The sequence below is a fragment of the Oncorhynchus tshawytscha genome, linkage group LG01 (genome assembly GCF_018296145.1).
Source record: "Oncorhynchus tshawytscha isolate Ot180627B linkage group LG01, Otsh_v2.0, whole genome shotgun sequence".
Classification (NCBI taxonomy): domain Eukaryota; kingdom Metazoa; phylum Chordata; class Actinopteri; order Salmoniformes; family Salmonidae; genus Oncorhynchus; species Oncorhynchus tshawytscha.
The window spans coordinates 15,091,241-15,115,457 of NC_056429.1; the positions used below are offsets into that span (position 1 = coordinate 15,091,241).

Sequence of the window (24,217 nt, forward strand, 5' to 3'; positions counted from 1 at the left end):
ACAGTGTATATCAATTTGAGTAGTATCCCCAACACACCTGTACCAAAGACAGTACAGGTTTAGAAACTCTGCACCTGTACAGTATTTTGTAAAAACTACATTACCCATAAACACCCTGAAGTCATGGGGCAAATCATGAGATTCACATTCACTTTCTCCAACGGTTACCGCTAACATCAGTGGAGCAATCGCACTGCGATGGCGGTGGAGGCGATTTCTCCTGACTGGGAATTCGATAGATTTGATGATGGGTCTACGAGTAAGTAGCTTTTTAACTATCCGGATAGAAAAGTGTGATTTGCTTACTGGTGAAATTCTCATGGGCTTGAAGCCAGGCATATTAGCTTGAGTGGCTAGCGATCTACGTTAGCAAGTTGTCTGGCCCAGCTTCGCTTTGCCTGAGCTGCAATGTTTTTGTTTTCTTACCAGACGAGAACGTTAAAGCGCCTGTCAAATGTCAGAAGTTAGCTAGCTAATTATTATATTTTGCGATGGTTGGTTTAAACGTCTTGCTAATCCTAGTGTTGTTGTTGCACAATACTGGCCAGCAACAGGCCGTCATGGCTGTCATGTTGAATTCATTATCTAGGTAACCATTGCCTCGCACAGCTAGATTTTCAGGAAAGATATAGTGCACGTTTAACCCATTAAAAAAAGCAATAACGACCAATTATGTTAGCCACGTAGCTAGCTAACTTAGACACGTAACTCTCACCTCCGCATCAGCTAGCAATTCATTCATGTGGTTGACAGGAGGCTATAGTACAGGCATCACAGTAGTGCTGTAACTTAAAAGCTAATGCATTCAAAGTGTATCCTCTTTCTTCCGGATTTACATTGCTGGGCTGCTAATCTTATGATCATGTCTTGTCTGTTTGTCCCTCCAGAGATCCATACGGAGGTGCAGCAGAAGAACTATGGGAAGTTTCTGGAGGAGTACACCTCTCAGCTGAAAGGCATTGAGGACGCTCTCGACGACTCCATAGGAGACGTGTGGGACTTCACCCTGGACCCCATAGCCCTGAAGGTATCTCTCCCTCTCTCATCCTGACATTCACCCAGGTTAACTTTCCAGAGACATTGTCCTGCTGGAACTGAGTCTGGGCCAGTTTTCCAGTGCTCTTGTTTTGGCTGCAGTCAGTGTCATGACTTGGGGATCATGTTGACTTAGATTGAAGTGACCTTCAGTGATGTTGATCTCCATAATAGAATGAATAGAACAGACAGCTCTATCGATGTCCATTCTCCATTCTTCTATGTGGATTCTATGGGGACATGAAACAAAACAATTTTTTGATACTCTTCCTCTTTCAGCTTCTCCCATATGAACAGTCCTCGTTGTTGGAACTGATTAAAACTGACAACAAGGTAAATGAAGCCAAGATAAACTTTCCTCAGACATTTGAATTATGAAACTGTAATAATAGTTCATTAAGCCAGAAATATATTTGTTTCATGTATGTTATTATGTTAGGGAAGTATTGTAAATCCCTAGCAGCACAATGCTATGAATTTGCTGGCTGTGATCCAAGAGATCATAATGGAGTCTTGCAATTTTACTAAGAAGGGAACGGGTCTAAGATTGCAACTCAAATGTACAAGTGTGGAGTTGATATTCCTTTGGTCTTTGCTCTCCACAGGTTCTGAACAAAGTCATTACAGTGTATGCAGCCCTCTGCAGTGAGGTTAAAAAGCTGAAGTATGAGGTAAGCTTGATGTTTCTTCATTGATTAAAGGTCTTGTTCAACTTTAATTGCACACTGTGTGTTGTTTGCACATGCAAATATTTCAGGAAGTCTGCTTGGCAGCGAGTCATTGCAACAGCTTTTGATATACACAACTTACTGTATTGTATATGCCTTTGTCTCCCTCTGTAGGGGGAAATCAAGTTTTACAATGGCTTGCTGTACTATGGTGAAGGAGGTAATCATCTATGATTTATGTAGCTTTATTGAATTATTGTTATTTTTTGTCTAACTGTGTGTGTGTGTGTGTGTGTGTGTGTGTGTGTGTGTGTGTGTGCTCCAGTGTCAGACAGCTGTGTGGTTGAAGGAGAGTCACAGGTTCAGATGGGCCGGTTCATCTCCTTCTTTCAGGTCAGTAGTGAGAGTAAAACTGAGGAATTACCCAGGGGAGATTTATTGTAGTTCTAGGAATGTCCCTCCCTTTATCTCTCAATTTCTCCTCTTCATTCTCCGCTGTAGGAGCTGTCCTGTTTTGTGTCGCGGTGCTTTGAGGTGGTGGTCAACGTTGTCCATCAGCTGGCGGCGCTCTACAACAGCAACAAGTAAGACATGGACTCATCTTGGCACCCAGAACCAAATCTCATGTGGAGAAGCACATATGCACCCCCATGCAGACACACACGCACATACACACTCACCCATGCTGACATACAGACACACACTCACCCATACAGACACACACACATTTACTGGAGCTTTATTTTTTTTACTGTTATTCATCTTTCAGGGGAGTCACAAAAATCATTGAGTCGTCCGGAGTTCATTTTCAGACAGTGTATGAGCACCTGGGGGAGCTGTTGGTGGTTCTGCTCACTCTGGATGAGATCATGGAGAATCACGGCACCCTGAAAGACCACTGGAAGATGTACAAGAGGTACAAACACACCGATACATGATGATATACAGAAAGATAAAGGAGATACATTTATTTAGTCCCTCTTCCTTCCTAGGTTACTGAAGTCAGTGCATCATAACCCTGGGAAGTTTGCCATCCCAGAGGAGAAGCTGAAGCCGTTTGAGAAGCTGCTTTTTAAGCTAGAGGGACAGCTGCTGGACGGCATGATATTCCAGGTGGGTACGCCCTTCAGTGGTTTCATGTTGGTGGCATCACTTCCTGGTGAAGGTGACTTGGGTCTCATTCAATATGCCTACATGTACATATTACCTTGACTAACCTGTGCCCCCCGCACATCGACTCTGTACCGGTACCCCTTGTATATAGCCTCGCTACTGCTATTTTTACTTAATACCTATTTTTCTTAAAACTGCATTGTTGGTTAAGGGCTTGTAAGTACGCATTTCACTGTAAGGTCTACACCGGTTGTATTCGGTGCATGTGACAAATAAAATGTTATTTGAATATGCATGAAGGTTTCAGATTTAGTTTCTGAACACCTTGCTGAAAGGGGGTACAACTACTACTCCTGAACTCACCCATCTGTCTGTGTGTGCTGGCCAGGCGTGTGTGGAGCAGAGGTTTGACGACCCAGGAGAGGGAGTGTCGGTCTCTAAAAACAGTGCCTTCGCTGAGGAGTTTGCCCTCAACATCCGCACCATATTCACCAACGTGGAGTCAAAGATCGGTCAGTCTCTTTGGTCCAACACATTTCAGCGTTGTTTACTGGACAGAAAATTAAGCTTGAAATCTGATGTGTATATTTAGTTAGTGTGTCTGGGGTCTGTTTTAGGTGAGCCCTCAGAGATAGACCAGAGGGATAAGTATGCTGGGGTCTGTGGACTTTACGTTCTTCACTTTCACATCTTCAGAACAGTCGACAAGAAACTCTACAAAGCCCTTCTAGACATCTGCAAAAAGGTGTGTGTTTGACTTCAGGTTCTGTAGTTGAATTTGTGTGTGAACATACATTGAACAAAAATATAAACGCAACATAGACATATTAGCAACACATCATAGTAGTTGCGATTAGATTCCCCCTCTTTCTACACTGAACTAAAATATGAATGCAACATGTAAAGTGTTGGTCCCATGTTTCACGAGCTGAAGTAAAATATCCTAGAAAGGTTCCATATGCACAAAAAGCTTATTTCTCTCAAATTATTCTGGACAAATTTGTTTACATCCCTGTTGGTGAGCATTTCTCTTTTGCAAAGATAATCTATCCACCTGACCGGTGTGGCATATCAAGAAGCTGATTAAACAGCATGATCATTACACAGGTGCACCTTGTGCTGAGGACAATAAAAAGACAATCTCAAATTTTACATTTTGCCACAGATGTCTCAAATTGAGGGAGTGTGTAATTGGTATGCTGACTGCAGGAATGTCGCGGCAGGTAGCCTAGTGGTTAGAGCATTGGGCCAGTAACCGAAAGGTTGCTGGATCGATTCCCTGAGCTGACAAGGTCAAATCTGTCATTCTGCCCCTGAACAAGGCACTTAACCCACTGTTCCCTGGTAGGCTGTCATTATAAATAACTGACTTGCCTTGTTAAATAAATAAACATTACATTCACAACTGCAGACCATGTGAAACTACGCCAGCCCAGGACCTCCACATCCGGCTTCTTCACCTGCAGTTTGGTGTGTGACGAGCCACCCAGACAGCTGATGAAACTGTGGGTTTGCACATCCGAAGAATTTCTGCACAAACTGTCAGAAACCGTTTCAGGGAAGCTCATCTGCATGCTTGTCATCCTCACCAGGGTCTTGACCTGACTACAGTTCGGCGTCGTGCCAGTCATCCGTCACAATCACCTTATGTTTCAGCATGATAATGCACTGCCCCATGTCGCAAGGATCTTTACATAATTCCTGGAAGCTGAAAATGTCCCAGTTCTTCCATGACCTGCATACTCACCAGACATGTTACCCATTGACCATGTTTGAGATGCTCTGGATCGACATGTACGACAGAGTGTTCCAGTTCCCTCCAATATCCAGCAACTTCGCACAGCCATTGAAGAGGAGTGGGACAACATTCCACAGGCCACAATCAACAGCCTGGACTGGTTTTCTGATCCATATCTATATTCCCAGTCGTGTGAAATCCATAGACTAGGGCCTAATGAATTGATTTCTATTAACGGATTTCCTTATATGAACTGTAACTCAGTAAAACCTTTGAAATTGTTGCATGTTGCGTTTTATTTTTGTTAGGTATTTTAATCTTGTGGGAGTGCGGTGGTTTAACCCTTCTCAATCCTTTCCCCTTTCTCTCCCTCTCACATCTTTCCCGGTCTCTCCTTTCTCTCCCTCTCACATCTTTCCCGGTCTCTCCTTTCTCTCCCTCTCACATCTTTCCCGGTCTCTCCTTTCTCTCCCTCTCACATCTTTCCCGGTCTCTCCTTTCTCTCCCTCTCACATCTTTCCCGGTCTCTCCTTTCTCTCCCTCTCACATCTTTCCCGGTCTCTCCTTTCTCTCCCTCTCACATCTTTCCCGGTCTCTCCTTTCTCTCCTCTCTCACATCTTTCCCGGTCTCTCCTTTCTCATCCTCTCTCTCACATCTTTCCCGGTCTCTCCTTTCTCATCCCTCTCTCACATCTTTCCCGGTCTCTCCTTTCTCATCCTCTCTCTCACATCTTTCCCGGTCTCTCCTTTCTCATCCTCTCTCTCACATCTTTCCCGGTCTCTCCTTTCTCATCCTCTCTCACATCTTTCCCGGTCTCTCCTTTCTCATCCTCTCTCTCACATCTTTCCCGGTCTCTCCTTTCTCTCCCTCTCTCTCACATCTTTCCCGGTCTCTCCTTTCTCATCCTCTCTCACATCTTTCCCGGTCTCTCCTTTCTCATCCTCTCTCACATCTTTCCCGGTCTCTCCTTTCTCATCCTCTCTCTCATCTTTCCCGGTCTCTCCTTTCTCATCCTCTCTCACATCTTTCCCGGTCTCTCCTTTCTCATCCTCTCTCTCACATCTTTCCCGGTCTCTCCTTTCTCATCCTCTCTCTCACATCTTTCCCGGTCTCTCCTTTCTCTCCTCTCTCTCACATCTTTCCCGGTCTCTCCTTTCTCATCCTCTCTCTCACATCTTTCCCGGTCTCTCCTTTCTCATCCTCTCTCTCACATCTTTCCCGGTCTCTCCTTTCTCATCCTCTCTCTCACATCTTTCCCGGTCTCTCCTTTCTCATCCTCTCTCTCACATCTTTCCCGGTCTCTCCTTTCTCATCCTCTCTCTCACATCTTTCCCGGTCTCTCCCTTCTCATCCTCTCTCTCACATCTTTCCCGGTCTCTCCTTTCTCTCCCTCTCACATCTTTCCCGGTCTCTCCTTCTCATCCTCTCTCTCACATCTTTCCCGGTCTCTCCCTTCTCATCCTCTCTCTCACATCTTTCCCGGTCTCTCCCTTCTCATCCTCTCTCTCACATCTTTCCCGGTCTCTCCCTTCTCATCCTCTCCCCTCAGGTGCCTGCAGTGACTCTGACGTCTAACATCATCTGGTTCCCTGACACCTTCCTCATGGCCAAGGTCCCGGCTGCAGCCAAGCTTATGGACAAGAAGAGTGTTCAGAGCGTTAGAGCACAGAGAGACACATATCTGCAGCAGAGAGCACAGACTCTCACCAAGTAGGTCCATCAGGCAGTCCATCACATTTACAAGATATGTTTTGCTTTAAACCCTAGATTACAGTTGAACATGAGGGGAGTCATAGTCTGTTTCCTGTGTCCTCTGAGTTAACATATACAGTACCAGTCAAAAGTTGGAACACACCTACCGTACTCATTCCAGGGTTTTTCTTTATTTTGTCTAATTTCTACATCGTGGAATAATAGTGAAGACATCAAAACTATGAAGTAACATATATGGAATCATGTAGTAACCAAATAAAGTTTTAAACAAATCTAAATATTTTTTTAAATTTGAGATTCTTCAAAGAAGCCACCCTTTGCCTTGATGACAGCTTTGCACACTCTTGGCATTCTCTCATCCAGCTTCATGAGGTGGTCACCTGGAATGCATTTCAATTAACAGGTGTGCCTTGTTAAAAGTACATTTGTGGAATTTCTTTCCTTAATGTGTTTGAGCCAATCAGTTGTTTTGTAACAAGGTAGTGGGGGTATACAGAAGATAGCCCTATTTGGTAAAAGACCACGTCCATATTATGGCAAGAACAGCTCAAATAAGCAAAGAGAAACGACAGTCCATCATTACTTTAAGACATGAAGGTCAGTCAATCTGGAAAATTTCAAGAATTTGAAAGTTTCTTCAAGTGCAGTCGCAAAAACCATCAAGCCCTATGCTGAAACTGGCTCTCATGAGGACTGCCACAGGAAAGGTCCCAGAGTTACCTGTGCTTGAGTTACCTTATTTCTTGAACTGCACTGTTGGTTAAGGGCTTGTAAGTAAGCATTTCATGGTAAGGTCTACACTTGTTATGTTCGGCGCACGTGACAAATAAAGTTTGATTTGCTGCAGAGGATAAGTTCATTAGAGTTACCAGCCTCAGAAATCGGCAATTAACTGCACATCAGATTGCAGCCCAAATAATGCTTCACAGAGTTCAAGTAACAGACACATCTCAACATCAACTGTTCAGAGTAGACCGCGTGAATCAGTGCTTCATGGTTGAATTTCTTCAAAGAAACCACTACTAAAGGACACAAATGACTTGCTTGGGCCAAGAAACACGAGCAATGGACATTAGATCGCAGGAAATCTGTCCTTTGTTCTGATGAGTCCAAATTTTAGATTTTTGGTTCCAAACGCCGTGTCTTTGTGAGACGCAGAATAGGTGAACGGATGATCTCCGCATGTGTGGTTCCCACCGTGAAGCATGGAGGAGGTGTGATGGTCTTGGGGTGCTTTGCTGGTGACACTGTCTGTGATTTATTTAGAATTGAAGGCACACTTAACCAGCATGGATACCACAACATTCTGCAGTGATATGCCATCCCATTTGGTTTGCGCTTAGTGGGACGATCCTTTGGTTTTCCACAGGACAATGACCCAACACACACCTCCAGACTGTGTAAGGGCTATTTGAACAAGAAGGAGAGTGATGGAGTGCTGCATCAGATGACCTGGCCTCCACAATCATCCGACCTCAACCCAATTGAGATGGTTTGGGATGAGTTGTACGCAGAGTGAAGGAAAAGCAGCCAACAAGTGCCCAGCATATATGAAAACTCCTTCAATACGGTTGGAAAAGCATTCCAGGTGACTACCTCATGAAGCTGGTTGAGAGAATGCCAAGAGTGTGCAAAGTTGTCATCAAGACAGTGTGGCTTCTTTGAAGAATCTCAAATATGAAATATATTTTGATTTGTTGAACACATTTTATTTTAAATGTTTTTGCTTACTTCATAATTCCATATCTGTTATTTCATAGTTTTGATGTTTTCACTTTTATTCTACAATGTAGAAAATAGTCAAATAAAGAAAAACCCTTGAATGAGTTACTTTTAACTGGTAATGTACATGTATGATTTATCTCTCCCTGTCAGGGATGTTCAGTCTTACTATGTGTTTGTGACGTCCTGGATGATGAAAATGGAGGCCATCTCGTCGAAGGAGCAGCGCAACGACAAACTGTCAGAGGACCTCAGTAGTAGATGTAACGTCTTTGTGCAGGTGTGGACTGACGTTATTAACTAACCATTCAGAAACTGCTCAAACGGTACCAGGGGGATGATTTTATGTAATATATTATTTTCCATGTCTCCCCTGCAGGGTATCCTGTATGCCTACAGTATCGGCACCATCATTAAGACTACCATGAACCTGTACATGTCCATGCAGAGACCCATGACCAAGGCCTCCGTCAAAGCCCTCTGTAGACTGGTTGAGCTGCTCAAGGTGTGTGTGCTAATTTGTTGTGCATTGTGATAAATAATTGTAGATGAAACATTGTGAATGTATCAAACACAACAATTTAATGAGGTGTGATGTCACTTCCTCCCTGGTCAGGCAGTGGAGCACACGTTCCACAGGCGGTCCATGGTGGTGGCTGACTCTGTCTCCCACATAACCCAGCACCTGCAGTCCCAGGCCCTCAACTCCATTGGCACCGCTAAGGTAAACACTACTCTCATCTCAATTCGGGATCTTTTTTTGTGTAGGGAAATTCAATTTACACGCAGTGGATTACAGAACTGCAACATTTATACACCTCATATTCACATCTGACAAAGAAATACATTTATATCATTTCTCCCATTAGTTTGAATATGTTTCTCTTCTGTAGAAAAGGGTGATCTCTGACAAGAAGTACAGCGAGCAGCGTCTGGATGTGCTGTCATCTCTGGTGATGGCAGAGAACGCTCTCAATGGGCCCAGCACTAAAGAGCGTCGCCTAGTGGTCTCCCTGGCCCTCAGTGTGGGAACACAGATGGTATGACCATTATTCAAGTTTCTGCTGCCTAGGGTTGCAAAATTCTGGTAATTTTCTACAAATTTCCAGGGTTTCCAAGAATCCCAGTTAGAATATTCCTAGAATCCGGAGGGAATGAGCAGAAAATCCAGGAATCTTCCAACTGGGAATTTGGTGAAAATATTTACGTGAACTGAAGGTTATGTTGCAATGGTAACTTCCTCCAAATTCTTCCAGAAAACCTTCAAAGACGAGGAGCTGCTCCCGCTGCAGTTGGTGCTAAAGAAGCTGGACCTGATCAGTGAGCTCAAGGAGAGGTGAGGGGAACACACTGCCCGATAAAGCCTAGGTCCTATAGCTAATGCCTAACACAAGTATTCAGTTCTATATAAGCAAACTAAAAAAAACAGGAAAACTGTTTTTTTGATAAACGTAAATATATGAATGTGATGTACCGGTATCTAATATATCACTGTTCTCTGATCAGGGTGAAGGTCCAGTGTGACTGTAGTTTCCTATACTGGCACAGGGCTGTATTTCCCATCTACCTGGATGATGTGTATGACCACGCTGTAGATGCTGCACGGATACACGTAAGCACTGAACACGCCTCTATTCTCTCAGCTTCAAGCGATATCCTTACTCTCACTTTCATAACATACTACCCATAAACATTATCAACTGCCAGCACTTCTCTACCATTATGTAGCTCGCTGTTCTGCTTCTCATTGGTTCCTGTTGTCACTTTTGATGCATTGATTGGTCCCCTTGGCTATCCCTTATCCTGGTCGTTGGATATGTTTCGCCGGTCCTGCTGTCACTCCTACCTGTGACTGTTTATGATTGCTCGTGCAGTACATGTTCAGCGCCCTGAGGGACAGTGTACCCACCATGCTTCACGCCAAACACATGGAGTCATGTGACCAGCTACTGGAGAGCTACGACACAGAGATCATGGAGGTGTTCAATGAGGTGAGGAGGGAAGAGGGAGGGAGTAGCAACTGAGAGGAGAGGTAGCTTTAAAAATATATATATACATACACACACAGTGGCAATTGTAATTACCTGGATTTCTGCATAAATTGGTCATAAAATGTGATCTTCATCTAAGTCACAACAATAGACAAACTCAGTCTGCTTAAAGTAAGAACACATAAACAATTATACATTTTAATGTCTTTATTGAACACACTGTGTAAACATTCACAGTGCAGGATGCAAAACGTATGTGAACCCTTGGATTTAATAACTGGTTGACCATCCTTTGGCAGCAATAACCTCATCCAAATGTTTTCTGTAGTTGCGGATCAGACCTGCACAACGGTCAGGAGGAATTTTGGACCATTCCTCTTTACAAAACTGTTTCAGTTCAGCAATGTTCTTGATGTCTGGTGTGAACCGCTCTCGAGGTCATGCCACAGCATCTCAATCGGGTTGCTTCAATTCACCGACAGATAGCCTTACATTCTCCTGCAAAATGTCTTGATAAACTTCAGAATACATTTTTCCGTCAATGATAGCAAGCTGCCCAGGCCCTGAGGCAGCAAAGCAGCCCCAAACCATGATGCTCCCTCCACCATACTTTACAGTTAGGATGAGGTTTTGATGTTGGTGTGCTGTGCCTTTTTTTGTACATCAGTGGCTTCTTCTGTGGTGTCCTCCCATGAACACCATTCTTGTTTAGTGTTTTACGTATCGTAGACTCGCAAAAAGATATGTTTCCATCTTCCAGAGATTTCTGTAAGTCTCTAGCTGACACTAGGATTCGTCTTAACCTCATTGAGCATTCTGCGTTGTGCTCTTGCTGTCATCTTTGCAGGACAGCCACTCCTAGGGAGAGTAGCAACAGTGTTGAACTTCCTCCATTTTATAGATAATTTGTCTTAACATGGAATGATGAACATCAAGGCTTTTAGAGCTACTTTTGTAACCCTTTCCAGCATTTTGCAAGTCAACCATTCTTAATCTTAGGTCTTCTGAGATCTCTTTTGTTCCAGGCATGGTTCACATCAGACAATGCTTCTTGTGAATAGCAAACTCAAATTTAGTGAGTTTTTTTTATTTATAGGGCAGGGCAGCTCTAGCCAACCTCTCCAATCTCGTCTCATTGATTGGACTCCAGGTTAGTTGACTACTGACACCAATTACCTTTTTGAGAAGTCATTAGCCTAGGGGTCTTTCCAACCCGCACTGTGAATGTTTAAATTATGTATTCAATATAGACAAGAAAAATACAATAATTTGTGTGTTATTAGTTTAAGCACACTGTGTTTGCCTATTGTTGTGACTTAGATGAAGATCGGATCAAATTTTATGGCCAATTTATGCAGAAATCCAGGTAATTCCAAAGGGTTCACATACTTTTTCTTGCCACTGTGTATATATGAATGAATGAATTATACAGTACCAGTCAAAAGTTTGACACACCTACTCATTCCTGTTTTTTTCTTTCTTTCTTTGTACTATTTTCTACATTGTAGAATAATAGTGAAGACATCAAAACTATGAAATAACACATGAATCATGTAGAAACCAAAAAAAGTGTTAAACAAATCAAAATATATTTTATATTTGAGATTCTTCAAAGTAGCCACCCTTTGCCTTGATGACAGCTTTCCACCATCAAGCAACTATGATGAAACTGGCTCTCATGAGACCCGCCACAGGAAAGGAAGACCCAGAGTTACCTCTGCTGCAGAGGATCATCTGCAGAAGTTCATTAGAATAACTGCACCTCAGACTGCAGCCCAAACAAATACTTCACCGAGTTCAAGTAACAGAAACATGGTTTCTACATGATTCATGTGTTATTTCATAGTTTTGATGTCTTCACTATTATTCTACAATGTAGAAAATAGTCAAATAAAGAAAACCCTTAAATGAGTAGGTGTGTCCAAACCTTTGACTGGTCCTGTATATCTATTCCCTGTATAAATCTCACCCTCCACCTCCCTCCCTTCATCCCTTTCTCCTCTCAGCATCTGTTGGACAAGCTGTGTAAAGAGATAGAGAAGGACCTGCGTCTGTCTGTCCACACACACCTGAAGCTGGACGACAGGAACCCCTTCAAGGTGGGCATGAAGGACTTGGCCCACTTCTTCTACCTCAAACCCATCCGCTTCTTCAACCGCTTCATACACATTAAAGGTAGCTACGCACTGCACTGGATGGGCCCCTGGGATACAGCACTGTGGTGTGTTTGCGTGTGTGGTGGGTGCGTGGTTTTGCAAGTCCTTTACCAAGATGTGTGTTCAGTCTATTCTATGCATATTTGTGTGTCTTTGTCTCAGAGTATGTCTCTCCGTGTGTGTGTCGTCCTCACAGCCTATGTGACCCACTACCTGGATAAGACGTTCTATAACCTAACCACAGTGGCTCTGCATGACTGGGCCACCTACAGCGAGATGAGGAACCTGGCAACACAGCGCTACGGACTCATGATGACAGAGGCACATCTACCCAGCCAGACCCTTGAACAGGTGTGTGTGTGTCATTTGATGAAGTCTGCTGAAGCCAGGATTCAATCCGAGTGGCTTTTCTGGCTATGCACCCTTTAAACGCAATGTTCCCTCATTCGCCGGAGACTGTATTCATGGTAAAAGCTACCTAGGCTATGTCGGCTCAATCGGAAATGACCTTTTAAATGGTGTTAGGTTCTAATTCTCAGAGTGGAACACTCAACGGACATTATGAAAGATTAACCAAGTATAATTCTTCCCAGAGGGTCAATACAGCTGCATTCAGACAACATGTTTCCACCAACACAAGTATATTACTCCAATTTAGGCTCTTCTCCTTCTCTCCAATCCTTACATCTTTTATGGTTCGACAGGAAGACAAAGTGATAGGGTAATAAACCATTGTTTCTCCCTTAAGGGAATCTGACCTGACCTCAACCCCCTCCAAGCTTGAACACCTAGGTTTTGGCCTTTCTAGCGGGTTTTTCCTAGCCACCGTGCTTCTACACCTGCATTGCTTGCTGTTTGGGGTTTTAGGCTGCGTTTCTGTACAGCACTTTGAGATATCAGCTGATGTACGAAGGGCTATATAAATAAATTGGATTTGATTTGATTTTGATTTGATTTGATGCCTTATCCAAAGATCTCCACCCGTATCCCCTCTAGCAACCCTGGGACTTCCTCCCGTCCACCCAACACATTCCAAAGCCATCTGGCTCCTACAGATAACCATTAACTTCTGATGTAAAAAACAGTCTCTTTCACTCCTCAGATACTATACTGCTGAGTATAACAATGTTCCAAGTTTAACCCAGAATCTAACAATGGCGAATAGTCGGCACAGCGCTATTTGATTGAATCCTGGCCTAAGTGTCCTTTTGCTCTGGCCAGGGACTGGATGTGTTGGAGATCATGAGGAACATCCATGTGTTTGTATCCCGCTATCTCTACAACCTCAACAACCAGGTAAGCTCGGTCTCTGTCTCTCAATCCTCTCAATCCCTGTCTGTCTCACCGGTCTGTCTCACCAGTCTGTCTGTCCCTCAGATCTTCATTGAGAAGACGAGCAACAACAAGCACCTAAACACCATCAACATCCGCCACATCGCCAACTCCATCCGCACACACGGCACGGGCATCATGAACACCACGGTCAACTTTACCTACCAGTTCCTGAGGAAGAAGTTCTACATCTTCAGTCAGTTCATGTACGACGAGCACATAAAGTCCAGACTCATCAAAGACATCCGCTTCTTCAGGGAGACCAAAGACCAGTCAGACCAGAAGGTAACGGGGCTCACTTCACCTCTTCAGTTGTGTGGAAAAATCTGTTGTGTAGTCATACATTCATGACCAGTCTTTCCCTTTAGCTTATAGGGAATAGAAGAACTAGTCACAAAAGGCTCCGGTTTTAAAAACAAACGGGAGTGTTGCTCCCAGTCTGACATTTCCTCTGACTGTATTGCCATATCTATATGTCTGTGTTATGTTTGATCTAGTACCCGTTTGAGAGGGCAGAGAAGTTTAACCGTGGCATCAGGAAGCTTGGCATCACCCCAGACGGGCAGAGTTACCTGGACCAGTTTAGACAGCTGATTAGCCAGATCGGTAATGCCATGGGCTACGTGCGCATGATCCGCTCTGGAGGACTTCACTGTTGCAGCAGCGCCATCAGGTACCAAACACAGGGCATTGATAGTATTTATAACTAGTATTTTTAAGATATGGAATGTTCTACACTGTGTTTCCCAGGTTTCTTCCAAGTTTGGAGATTTAGTGCTGTAAGGGTTATGGGTAATGTCATTTTTGGAGATGTAGTACTGTAAAGGGGGTTGTGTGTAACCTAGTTCTATAGTAAATGGTGAACCATAAACCCACTTGTGTATTGTGTGTTTCCCAGGTTTGTCCCTGACCTGGAGGATATAGTGAACTTTGAGGAGCTGGTGAAGGAGGAGGGGCTTTCAGAGGAGACTCAGAAAGCTGCCAGGTATGCTTGTGTGCACCTGATGATGTATTTCAATTCACACAGCTTTAACCAAAACAATTGCTCTCTATGGGCTAAATAAAGTGTTCTTATCTCTTCTGAATGTGTCTTCCTCTCAGCCTGCTGGACTCTGTGCTGGGAGATCTGACCAGTAACTCTGCCGAGGGGACAGAGTACTTCAAGATGCTGGTGGGAGTGTTCGCCCCCGAGTTCCGCAGCATCAAGAACATGCACCTGAGAAACTTCTACATGATCGTACCTCCTCTGGTGTGTCCTTTCACTCCTCTCTCTATTCATCTCTTTCACTCATCTCTCTATTCAACTTTCACCCACTCATGTCTGAGCACTTCATCTGTCTTTCAGACACTCACCCATCTCTGTGAGCAGTCTGTCCATCCGTCGCTCCTTTATGTTTATCTCTCGCTCGCTCCCTGTCCATCTAACTTTCTGTTCTGAAGCAGCAGATACCTTCTCTTATACAACCTTTCCTTTTCTCTCCTTCAGACGGTGAATTTTGTGGAGCACTCCATTGGCTGCAAGGAGAAACTCAACAAGAAGAACAAAGGAGGGGCAGCCTTCACAGATGATGGCTTTGCCATGGGTGAGTCAGTGTGGTATGATCTTTCACAGATCACTGTATGTAGTAGGATAGGATAAAACTTTCACATTAGTTGTTGATGATTTTCACTGATCGTTGTTATCTCACTCTCACCTCGGCTCTTTCTCCTTCCTCCCTCATACCCTCCTCCACACTCTCCATCCTCTCCCTCCTACCCCTCCCCATCCCCCCATCTCCTTCCTCCCTCTCCTTCCTACCCCTTCCTCTCCCTCCTACCCCTCCCTCTCCTCTCCACTCTCCTGCCCCAGGTGTGGCCTACATCCTTAAGCTGCTGGACCAGTACTTGGAGTTTGACTCCCTCCACTGGTTCCAGGCGGTCAGGGAGAAGTACATGAAGGAGATGAGTGCTGTGGTGAAGGAGCAGAATGTCCAGGCCACCAGTCAGGATGAGAAGCTCCTGCAGACAATGAACCTCACCCAGAAGAGACTGGACATCTACCTGCAGGTACATGGCTGACCACTGACCTCCGATCTAGGGTTAGATTATTCAACGTCAAGTCCTAGCCTTGACCATCATGAGGGTTTGACAATATCTGATCCTGGACCAGTGATTATGGGGAATGGGTATCCTACCTACTGCTGCAAAAGGAGAGGAGAGGAGAGGAGGGGAATATGAGCTTGGCAGCTTTGTGTGTAGACACTGAAATAATCAATTTAACCAACCAATCAATCAGTAATGCCCCGTCTCTTGTCTCCTACAGGAGTTTGAACTGCTTCACTTCTCCTTGAGCAGCGCTCGGATCTTCTTCAGAGCTGACAAGACGGCCGCCGAGGAGACCCAGGAGAGGAAGGACAGAGGTCAGGGGTCATGAGGGCAGCATTTACTTAAAAATCAAACAATGTAATTTTTTTGATTCCGTCTCTCACAGTTGAAGTGTACCTATGATAAAAATTACAGACCTCTACATGCTTTGTAAGTAGGAAAACCTGCAAAATCGGCAGTGTTTCAAATACTTGTTCTCCCCACTGTATGTCCTACCAACGGGACATTAAAAACTGCAATATCTTATGTTTCACCGAGTCGTGGCTGAACGACGACATTAAGAACATACAGCTGGCAGGTTATACACTCTATCAGCAGGACAGAACAGCAGCCTCTGGTAAGACAGGCGGGGGCCTATGCTAATATGTGAACAACAGCTGGTCCACGATATCAAAGGAAGTCTCAAGGTTTTGCTCGCCTGAGGTAGTGTATCTCATGATAAGCTGTAAACCACACTATCTACCTAGAGTTTTCATCTGTATTTTTTTTAACCTGTCGACATACCACCACAGACTGATGCTGGCACTAAAACCGCAGTCAATGAGCTGTATACCGCCATATGCAAACAGTAACGCGCTAATCCAGAGGCTGTGCTCCTAGTGGCCGGGGACTTTAATGCAGGGAAACATAAATAAGTTTTAGCTCATTTCTATCAGCATGTTAAATGTGCAACCAGAGGGGAAAAAAATTCTTGACCACCTTTTCTCCACACACAGACACGTACCAAGCTCTCCCTCGCCCTCCATTTGGCAAATCTGACCATAATTCTATCCTCCTGATTCCTCCTTATAAGCAAAAAATTAAAGCAGGAAGCAGCAGATGATGTCAGATGAAGCAGATGCTAAGCTACAGGACTGCTTTCTAGCACAGACTGGAATGTGTTCCAGGATTCTTCCGATGGCATTGAGGAGTACAACACATCAGTCACTGGCTTCATCAATAAGTGTATTGAGGACGTCGTCTCCACAGTGACTGTACGTACATACCCCAATCAGAAGCCATGGATCACAGGCAACATACACACTGAGCTAAAGGGTAGGGCTGCCGCTTTCAAGGAGCGGGACTCTAACCCGGAAGCTTATAAGAAATCCCGCTATGCCCTCCGACGAACCAACAAACAGGCAAAGCTTCAATATAGGACAAAGATCGAATCCTACTACACCAGCACTGACGCTCGTCGGAGGTGGCAGGGCTTGCAAACTATTACCGACTACAAAGGGAAGGACAGCCGAGAGCTGCCCAGTGACACGAGCCTACTAGACGAGCTAAACTACTTCTATGCTCGCTTTGAGGCAAGTAACACTGAAACATGCATGAAAGCATCAGCTGTTCTAGACGACTGTGTGATCACACTCTCTGCAGCCAATGTGAGTAAGACCTTCAAATAGGTTAACATTCACAAGGCCGCAGGGCCAGACGGATTACCAGGACTTGTTCTCTGAGCATGCGCTGACCAACTGGCAAGTGTCTTCTGATATTTTCAACCTCTCCCTGTCTGAGTCTGTAATACCAACATGTTTCAAGCAGACCATCATAGTCCCTGTGCCCAAGAACACTAAGGTAACCTGCCTAAATTATTACCAACCCGTAGCACTCACGTCTGTGGCCATGAAGTGCTTTGAAAGGCTGGTCATGGCTCACATCAACACCATCATCCCAGAAACCCTAGACCCACTCCAATTTGCATACTGCACCAACAGATCCACAGATGATGCAATCTCTATTGTACTCCACACTGCCCTTTCCCACCTGGACAAAAGGAACGCTTATGAGAGAATGCTGTTAATTGACTACAGCTCAGCGTTCAACACCATAGTGCCCTCAAATCTCATCACTAAGCTAAGGACCCTGGGACTTCCTCTGCAATCCTCCCTCTGGATCCTGAACTTCCTGATCACTGACAACGATGAGACAGCCTATAGGGCGGAGGTCATTGTGGACTACAGGAAAGACAAAGGAGAGCATTGTTGACTACAGGAAAAGGAGGACCGAGCATGCCCCATTCTCATCGACGGGGCTGTTGAGCAGGTTGAGAGCTTCAAGTTCCTTGGCGTCCACATCACCAACAAACTACCACAGTCCAAGCACACCAAGACAGCCCTGAAGAGGGCACGACAAAACCTATTCCCCCTCATTAGTCTGAAAAGGTTTGGCATGGGTCCTCAGATCCTCAAGTTTTTACAGCTGTACCATTGAGAGCATCCTGACGGGTTGCACCACTGCCTGGTAGGACAACTGCTCGGCCTCCGACCTCAAGGCACTACAGAGGGTAGTGCGTACGGCCCAGTACATCACCAGGGCCAAGCTTACAGTTATCCAGCACCTCTATACCAGGCAGTGTCAGAGGAGGGCCCTAAAGTTTGTCAAAGACTCCAGCCACCCTAGTCATAGACTGTTCTCTCTACTACTACAAGGCAAGCAATACCGGAGTGCCAAGTCCTAGGTCCAATAGGCTCCTAAATAGCTTCTACCCCCAAGCCATAAGACTCCTGAACAGCTAATCAAATGGCTACCCAGACTATTTGCATTGCCCACCTCCCCGGAATGCTGCTGCTACTCTCTGTTATTATCTATGCGTAGTCACTAGTAACTCTACCTACATGTACATATTACCTCGACACCGGTGCCCCTGCACATTGACATTGACTCTGTACCGGTACCCCCTGTATATAGCCCCGCTATTGTTATTTACTGCTGCTCTTTAATTATTTGTTATTCTTATCTCTTTTTTTATTTTTTATTTTTTATATTTTTTTTACTGCATTATTGGTTAAGGGCTTGTAAGTAAGCGTTTCACTGTAAGGTCTACACCTGTTGTATACAGCACATGTGACATATAACAATTTATTTGATTTAATTGCTCCAGGGTCGTTGTCAATAATGGTTGACCCCTAGCCATGACACAACTCTCCAAGGGTGTCTCGGGGGAGTTGGATATGCAAAAAAAACACATTTCAATTGCACACCACACACTTGTACATGTGAAACAGAACAAATATATGCCCCCCCCCCCCATTTGACCTTTTGAGGAGGGTTCACTGGGGGGAGGTCAATCGTTTTTATTTAATTTTCTATTTGACCTTTTTTAACAGGGAGTGGCCATTTAGACCAGGGTCTCTTTCACAAGGCAGCCCTACGCATACAATTCATGAGACAAAATTTAATCAAAATCAGATCGGTACAACAACAATCAAGAAAAATAGCCACATTCCTCAGATTGTTCCTCAATCAATAATTTATAGAATAATTACTATTTATATTTTGAGGAGACATGTGGAAATACATTTTATATTCATGTAATGATGGTTGTGTTTTGCATAGTGGCTTTATAAAGAGAGTACCAATGTAATTTACAGGAAGATCAGCTGATGTTATGCCATCAGCTAATGGTGAATAATGTTATGTAAAAATGACCGTCTTTATTTCTGTCTTTCAGAAGCGGCTGCCAAGGCAGTGCCCACATGTACAGATGGCTCTGAACTTCTAAGGGACTGCTAAGGGACACACATGAGTTCATTAGGTCATAGTTCAAATATCAGTTCTGGGACTAATCTGGATGACAGGGGTACTCCACTGGAGGAGCACAAGGAGGGGGAAAACAGGGCAGAAGACTACTGTCATGTCCTGTGACACAAGAGGGAAAGTTGAAGACTGGAGTGTGTTCTTAGAGACATGGAAGCCCCCTGGTGTAGAAAATTCCATTCTTTGCCCCTGAACTGCTGGTCCTTTTAAGCTCTGGATTGGTCCTGGGAGGCTCTGGTGATAGAGGCAGAGAGGGTTCTAGTAATGATTTGCTTCATGTAATTCTGGTCCCATGTCTGCGAAGCATCTCATGATTATGCCCCCATGGAGGTGTCTCATCGTTAATAAAATGTAATCTCTTTCTCAAACACTCGCTCTTTCTCTCTTTTGTCGATCTCTTTCTCTGTATGTATGGATTAGCTACTTTGTGGTGTTAACTGGACTGCTTATCATTTATTTTGGGGGAATGAGTAGTTAATGTCAGGCAAAATGTTATTTCTTTTCTGTGGCGACATTTAATTGGTTGTAATAAATAATGAGACAGAGGTGTGTCTTCAGACTGTTTAATCAGCCTGAATAGACTAGATGTCAAGTGGCATTACATGCCAGAGATTATTTTGATATGATAAAATCAGCAGCTCTGTAATTAATGACCCTGATATCAGGGAGATGATGATGTAATCAATTACATTGATGGATTTGTATGTGTGTGTACATGTTACTTTCCACTTTTTGTCCTTAGACATAATGCTGATCCTAAATCTGATTCTAAATCCTAACATGTCTGCTTCCTCTTCTGCAGTGCTGACATCGTAGCCTTTGTCCGTATAATGTTGAGCATCACAATGAATGAATACACAGGATAATTGGATGTTCTTGCAGAAGAGAAGAGTGATTTGTTGTGGTAGTTGTATTCTCTGTAATGTCTCCATAGAATATTATGTGTGTGCATCACATTTGACTTCATGAATGTTTTCAAAGACAGACATGACTTGGTAGACATTTTATGTTTATATGAAATTCTATTGGATTTCACTCCTTGCCATTGTGATTTTCTTTAAGTTCAGGCCAGGGTGCCTTTTTGATTGTTCAATGATAACTGATATTGTGTTTGTTTCTATACATAAAATACTGGTTGAGAAGATACTTCATAACTACAATGACGAGTAGAAAAAATACCAACTCCTTTTACTATTTGGTTACAGTCCATTTAGAGCTTTTCTCAATGTCATTTTATGACGCAAAGCACTTAATCTTTTATGTTCAAATCAATATTTTCCTTTAAACAGAAAGGGTTCCTGTATCATCATAAAGATCTATGTTTCCTTGTTGCATGCTGTCATGTTAGTAAAGGACTTGTTTTATTGTCTACCAATGGTACTGCTAATATGGTTTTGATATGTGTGCTTGATAGCCCTGTCTGCTGAGTATTTCATCTGTTAAAGCAGGGTCTTTGAACATGCCAAGTCATGATGTCATAGAGTCCTGTGTTTTGGGCAATCATGTCACATGACCTGGATTTGAACCTTTTCTACAAAGCTTTTTTTCAAACTGTCCCCTTTTTATGTAAATTGTTCCAGTACCATCCTCAGACCTTTGTTTTCATTTTTGGTGTAATTCTAATTTCTGTAAAAGGCTTCAAATAAAGGTTCAAATCTTGGTCATGTTACATGATAGCAGTGTTGGAAAAAGTACCCAAACATCGTACTTTAGTAAAAAAAATATCTTAATAGAAAATGACTCGAGTGAAAGTCACCAAGTAAAATACTACTTGAATAATAGTCTAAAAGTATTTGCTTTTAAATATACTTAAGTATCAAAAGTAAAATTATGAATAATTTCTAATTCCTTATATTAAGCAAACCAGACGGCACCATTTTAAAATGTTAATCTACGGATAGTCGGACACACTCCAACACTCAGACATTGTTTACAAACAAAGCATGTGTGTTTAGTGAGTCCTCCAGATCAGAGGCAGTAGAAGACCAGGGATGTTCTCTGTTTAGTGAGTCCTCCAGATCAGAGGCAGTAGAAGACCAGGGATGTTCTCTGTTTAGTGAGTCCTCCAGATCAGAGGCAGTAGAAGACCAGGGATGTTCTCTGTTTAGTGAGTCCTCCAGATCAGAGGCAGTAGAAGACCAGGGATGTTCTCTGTTTAGTGAGTCCTCCAGATCAGAGGCAGTAGAAGACCAGGGATGTTCTCTGTTTAGTGAGTCCTCCAGATCAGAGGCAGTAGAAGACCAGGGATGTTCTCTGTTTAGTGAGTCCTCCAGATCAGAGGCAGTAGAAGACCAGGGATGTTCTCTGTTTAGTGAGTCCTCCAGATCAGAGGCAGTAGAAGACCAGGGATGTTCTCTGTTTAGTGAGTCCTCCAGATCAGAGGCAGTAGAAGACCAGGGATGTTCTCTGTTTAGTGAGTCCTCCAGATCAGAGGCAGTAGAAGCCCAGGGATGTTCTCTGTTTAGTGAGTCCTCCAGATCAGAGGCAGTAGAAGACCAGGGATGTTCTCTGTTTAGTGAGTCCTCCAGATCAGAGGCAGTAGAAGACCAGGGATGTTCTCTGTTTAGTGAGTCCTCCAGATCAGAGGCAGTAGAAGACCAGGGATGTTCTCTGTTTAGTGAGTCCTCCAGATCAGAGGCAGTAGAAGACCAGGGATGTTCTCTGTTTAGTGAGTCCTCCAGATCAGAGGCAGTAGAAGACCAGGGATGTTCTCTGTTTAGTGAGTCCTCCAGATCAGAGGCAGTAGAAGACCAGGGATGTTCTCTGTTTAGTGAGTCCTCCAGATCAGAGGCAGTAGAAGACCAGGGATGTTCTCTGTTTAGTGAGTCCTCCAGATCAGAGGCAGTAGAAGACCAGGGATGTTCTCTTGATAAGTGCATGAATTGGACAATTTTCCTGTCCTGCTAAGCATTCAAAATGTAACAAATACTTTTGGGTGTCAGGGAAAATGTATTGAGTAAAAAGTTGGTTATTTTCTTTAGGAATGTATTGAAGTAAAGGTATTAAAAAATATAAATAGTAAAGTACAGATACCAAAAAAACAACTTACATTAAGTAGTATTTTTACTAAAGTACTTTACAACACTGATGATAGCCAAAAACACAGGGCCGTAGACCATAAGTGCACATTGAATAGAGAAATGTAGGCAAGGTTGATCCCTCAGGCTTTGTTTTTGGTTCAACAACACCTACAAGTGTCTGTCCACCTGGATTATTTGATCTGAACTACATGCACAAAATTATGCTTTGATTCTATTATTGAATGAAGATGAGTTATTAAGAGAGAAAAAATATGTTGATGAAATGGTAGCTATAAGTGATAGCTAAAATCTAAGGGACCAGTTCTGAGGGTCTTTTGACCAATCAGACTAGCGCTGAAAAATATCTGGTGTTAAAAGATCTGTGATTGGTCAAGAAAACAACATTTGGCGGAGAGAAAAAAAAAACAGAATTCGACTGCCTGTGTAAACGCAGCCATTGCGAGTGACAGGGTTGGGGTCAGTAAGGACTTTTGGGGAGAACTGTGACCCTAATCCTAACTGTCGAAGAGAGAAGTAGGTCAATGGATTGGTTTGATACCCAGGTTGGTTCATTTCAGCCATCAGCTTGGCATCCTAATTCCAATGTCTTGTTTATGTTGATTAACCTGTAGTAAATCCAAGGCATTTGTGTTTAATAACCATGATTAGTGTATTGTATACTTACAGATACAATGTCATGGTAATAAAAGAGATTTCTAAAGAAATGCATTGTGTGTTTACTAATCTCTCACGAACACACTGCATCTGACCAAATGACACAAGATTTTAGTTCTGGGTTAACTGAGGTTGTGTTTACTTGTATAATTCCTCATTAGGCACAGGCACTAATCACAAACCAATTATGACTCCAAGAAATATCCTCTATTTTGTGATTATCACACCTCTGTTCAAGAATGATCTATTATCAGCCTAGACCTGTATTAGTTCTACCTATTCCGACCCAACTCCTTCCTTCCACACCACTGGCCCAGAGATGGTCCTGTCTGTATCAGCAGGTCAGTAATACACTGGTTATATACAGATCATACAGATTCAACTCAGAGGACCATTGGAAGTTGTAAATCGTTTCGTATACACTGAGTGGACAAAACATTAGGAACACTTTCCATGACAGGCTGACCAGGTGAATCCGGGTGAAAGCTATGATCTTGGCAGTCTAATGGTTAGAACATTGGGCCAGTAGCTCCAAGGTTGCTGGTTTGTATCGCTGAGCTGTCGATGTGCCCTTGAGCAAGGCAGTTGACCCTAATTTCTCCTGTAAGGCACTCTGGATGAGACCATCTGCTAAATGATGTAAATGTTAATGTCACTTGTTAAATCTACTTCAGTGTCTACAATCAGTGTAGATGAAGGGGAGGAGACAGGATAAATCAGGATTGTTAAGCCTTTAGACGTGGACTGTGTGTGTGCCACTCAGAGGGTGAATGGGCAAAACAAAATATTTGAGTGCCTTTGAATGGGGTATGTGCCAGGCACACAGGTTTGAGTGTGTCAAAAACTGCATCTGCAGGGTTGTTCACGCTCAACAGTTTGCCGTGTGTATTAAGAATGGTCCACCACCCAAAGGACTTCCAGCCAACTTGACACAACTGTGGGACGCATTGGATATGGGCCAGCTTCCCTGTGGAATGCTTTCGACACCTTGCAGAATCCATGCCCCAACGAATTGAGACTGTTCTGAGGGCAAATGGGGGGTGCAACTCAATATTAGAAAGGTGTTCCTAATGTGTTGTACACTCAGTGTAAATTCAGTGTCAAATGTGTTTGGTTCTCATTAAGAATGCCCCCCCCCCTCTTCCCTCAGAAACCAGACAACAGTAG

The 24,217-nt window shown here is 43.6% G+C and overlaps 1 protein-coding gene across 2 annotated transcripts; it reads left to right on the forward strand.

The window, feature by feature from the left end:
- The first annotated feature begins 120 nt into the window (after window positions 1–120).
- On the forward strand, window positions 121–20,724 carry washc4 (WASH complex subunit 4). 2 transcript variants are annotated; one of them, XM_024390280.2, is made up of 30 exons: window positions 121–259; window positions 888–1,027; window positions 1,315–1,368; window positions 1,641–1,706; window positions 1,878–1,923; window positions 2,029–2,096; window positions 2,205–2,287; window positions 2,473–2,619; window positions 2,696–2,816; window positions 3,205–3,328; window positions 3,434–3,561; window positions 6,105–6,265; window positions 8,144–8,270; window positions 8,370–8,495; window positions 8,607–8,714; window positions 8,884–9,030; window positions 9,247–9,326; window positions 9,497–9,602; window positions 9,865–9,981; window positions 11,988–12,156; window positions 12,334–12,488; window positions 13,359–13,433; window positions 13,515–13,754; window positions 13,967–14,142; window positions 14,368–14,454; window positions 14,571–14,718; window positions 14,956–15,052; window positions 15,319–15,515; window positions 15,772–15,911; window positions 19,270–20,724. In XM_024390280.2, the coding sequence occupies exons 1-29, from the start codon at window positions 199–201 to the stop codon at window positions 15,880–15,882; spliced, it is 3,465 nt and encodes a 1,154-aa protein (XP_024246048.1). In that variant the 5' UTR covers window positions 121–198; the 3' UTR covers window positions 15,883–15,911; window positions 19,270–20,724. The 2 variants fall into 2 exon arrangements, with proteins under 2 accessions (XP_024246048.1, XP_024245969.1); XM_024390201.2 differs by having other exon boundaries at window positions 15,772–15,868.
- Window positions 20,725–24,217: the final 3,493 nt, after the last annotated feature.

Bases quoted from the DNA above. Each gene is read 5' to 3' on its own strand.
- washc4 (XM_024390201.2), top strand. From the start codon at position 199: ATGGCGGTGGAGGCGATTTCTCCTGACTGGGAATTCGATAGATTTGAT. The intron at 2,817-3,204 runs GTGGGTACGCCC...TGTGCTGGCCAG, and splicing joins TGGACGGCATGATATTCCAG to GCGTGTGTGGAGCAGAGGTT. The intron at 9,327-9,496 runs GTGAGGGGAACA...TTCTCTGATCAG, and splicing joins ATCAGTGAGCTCAAGGAGAG to GGTGAAGGTCCAGTGTGACT.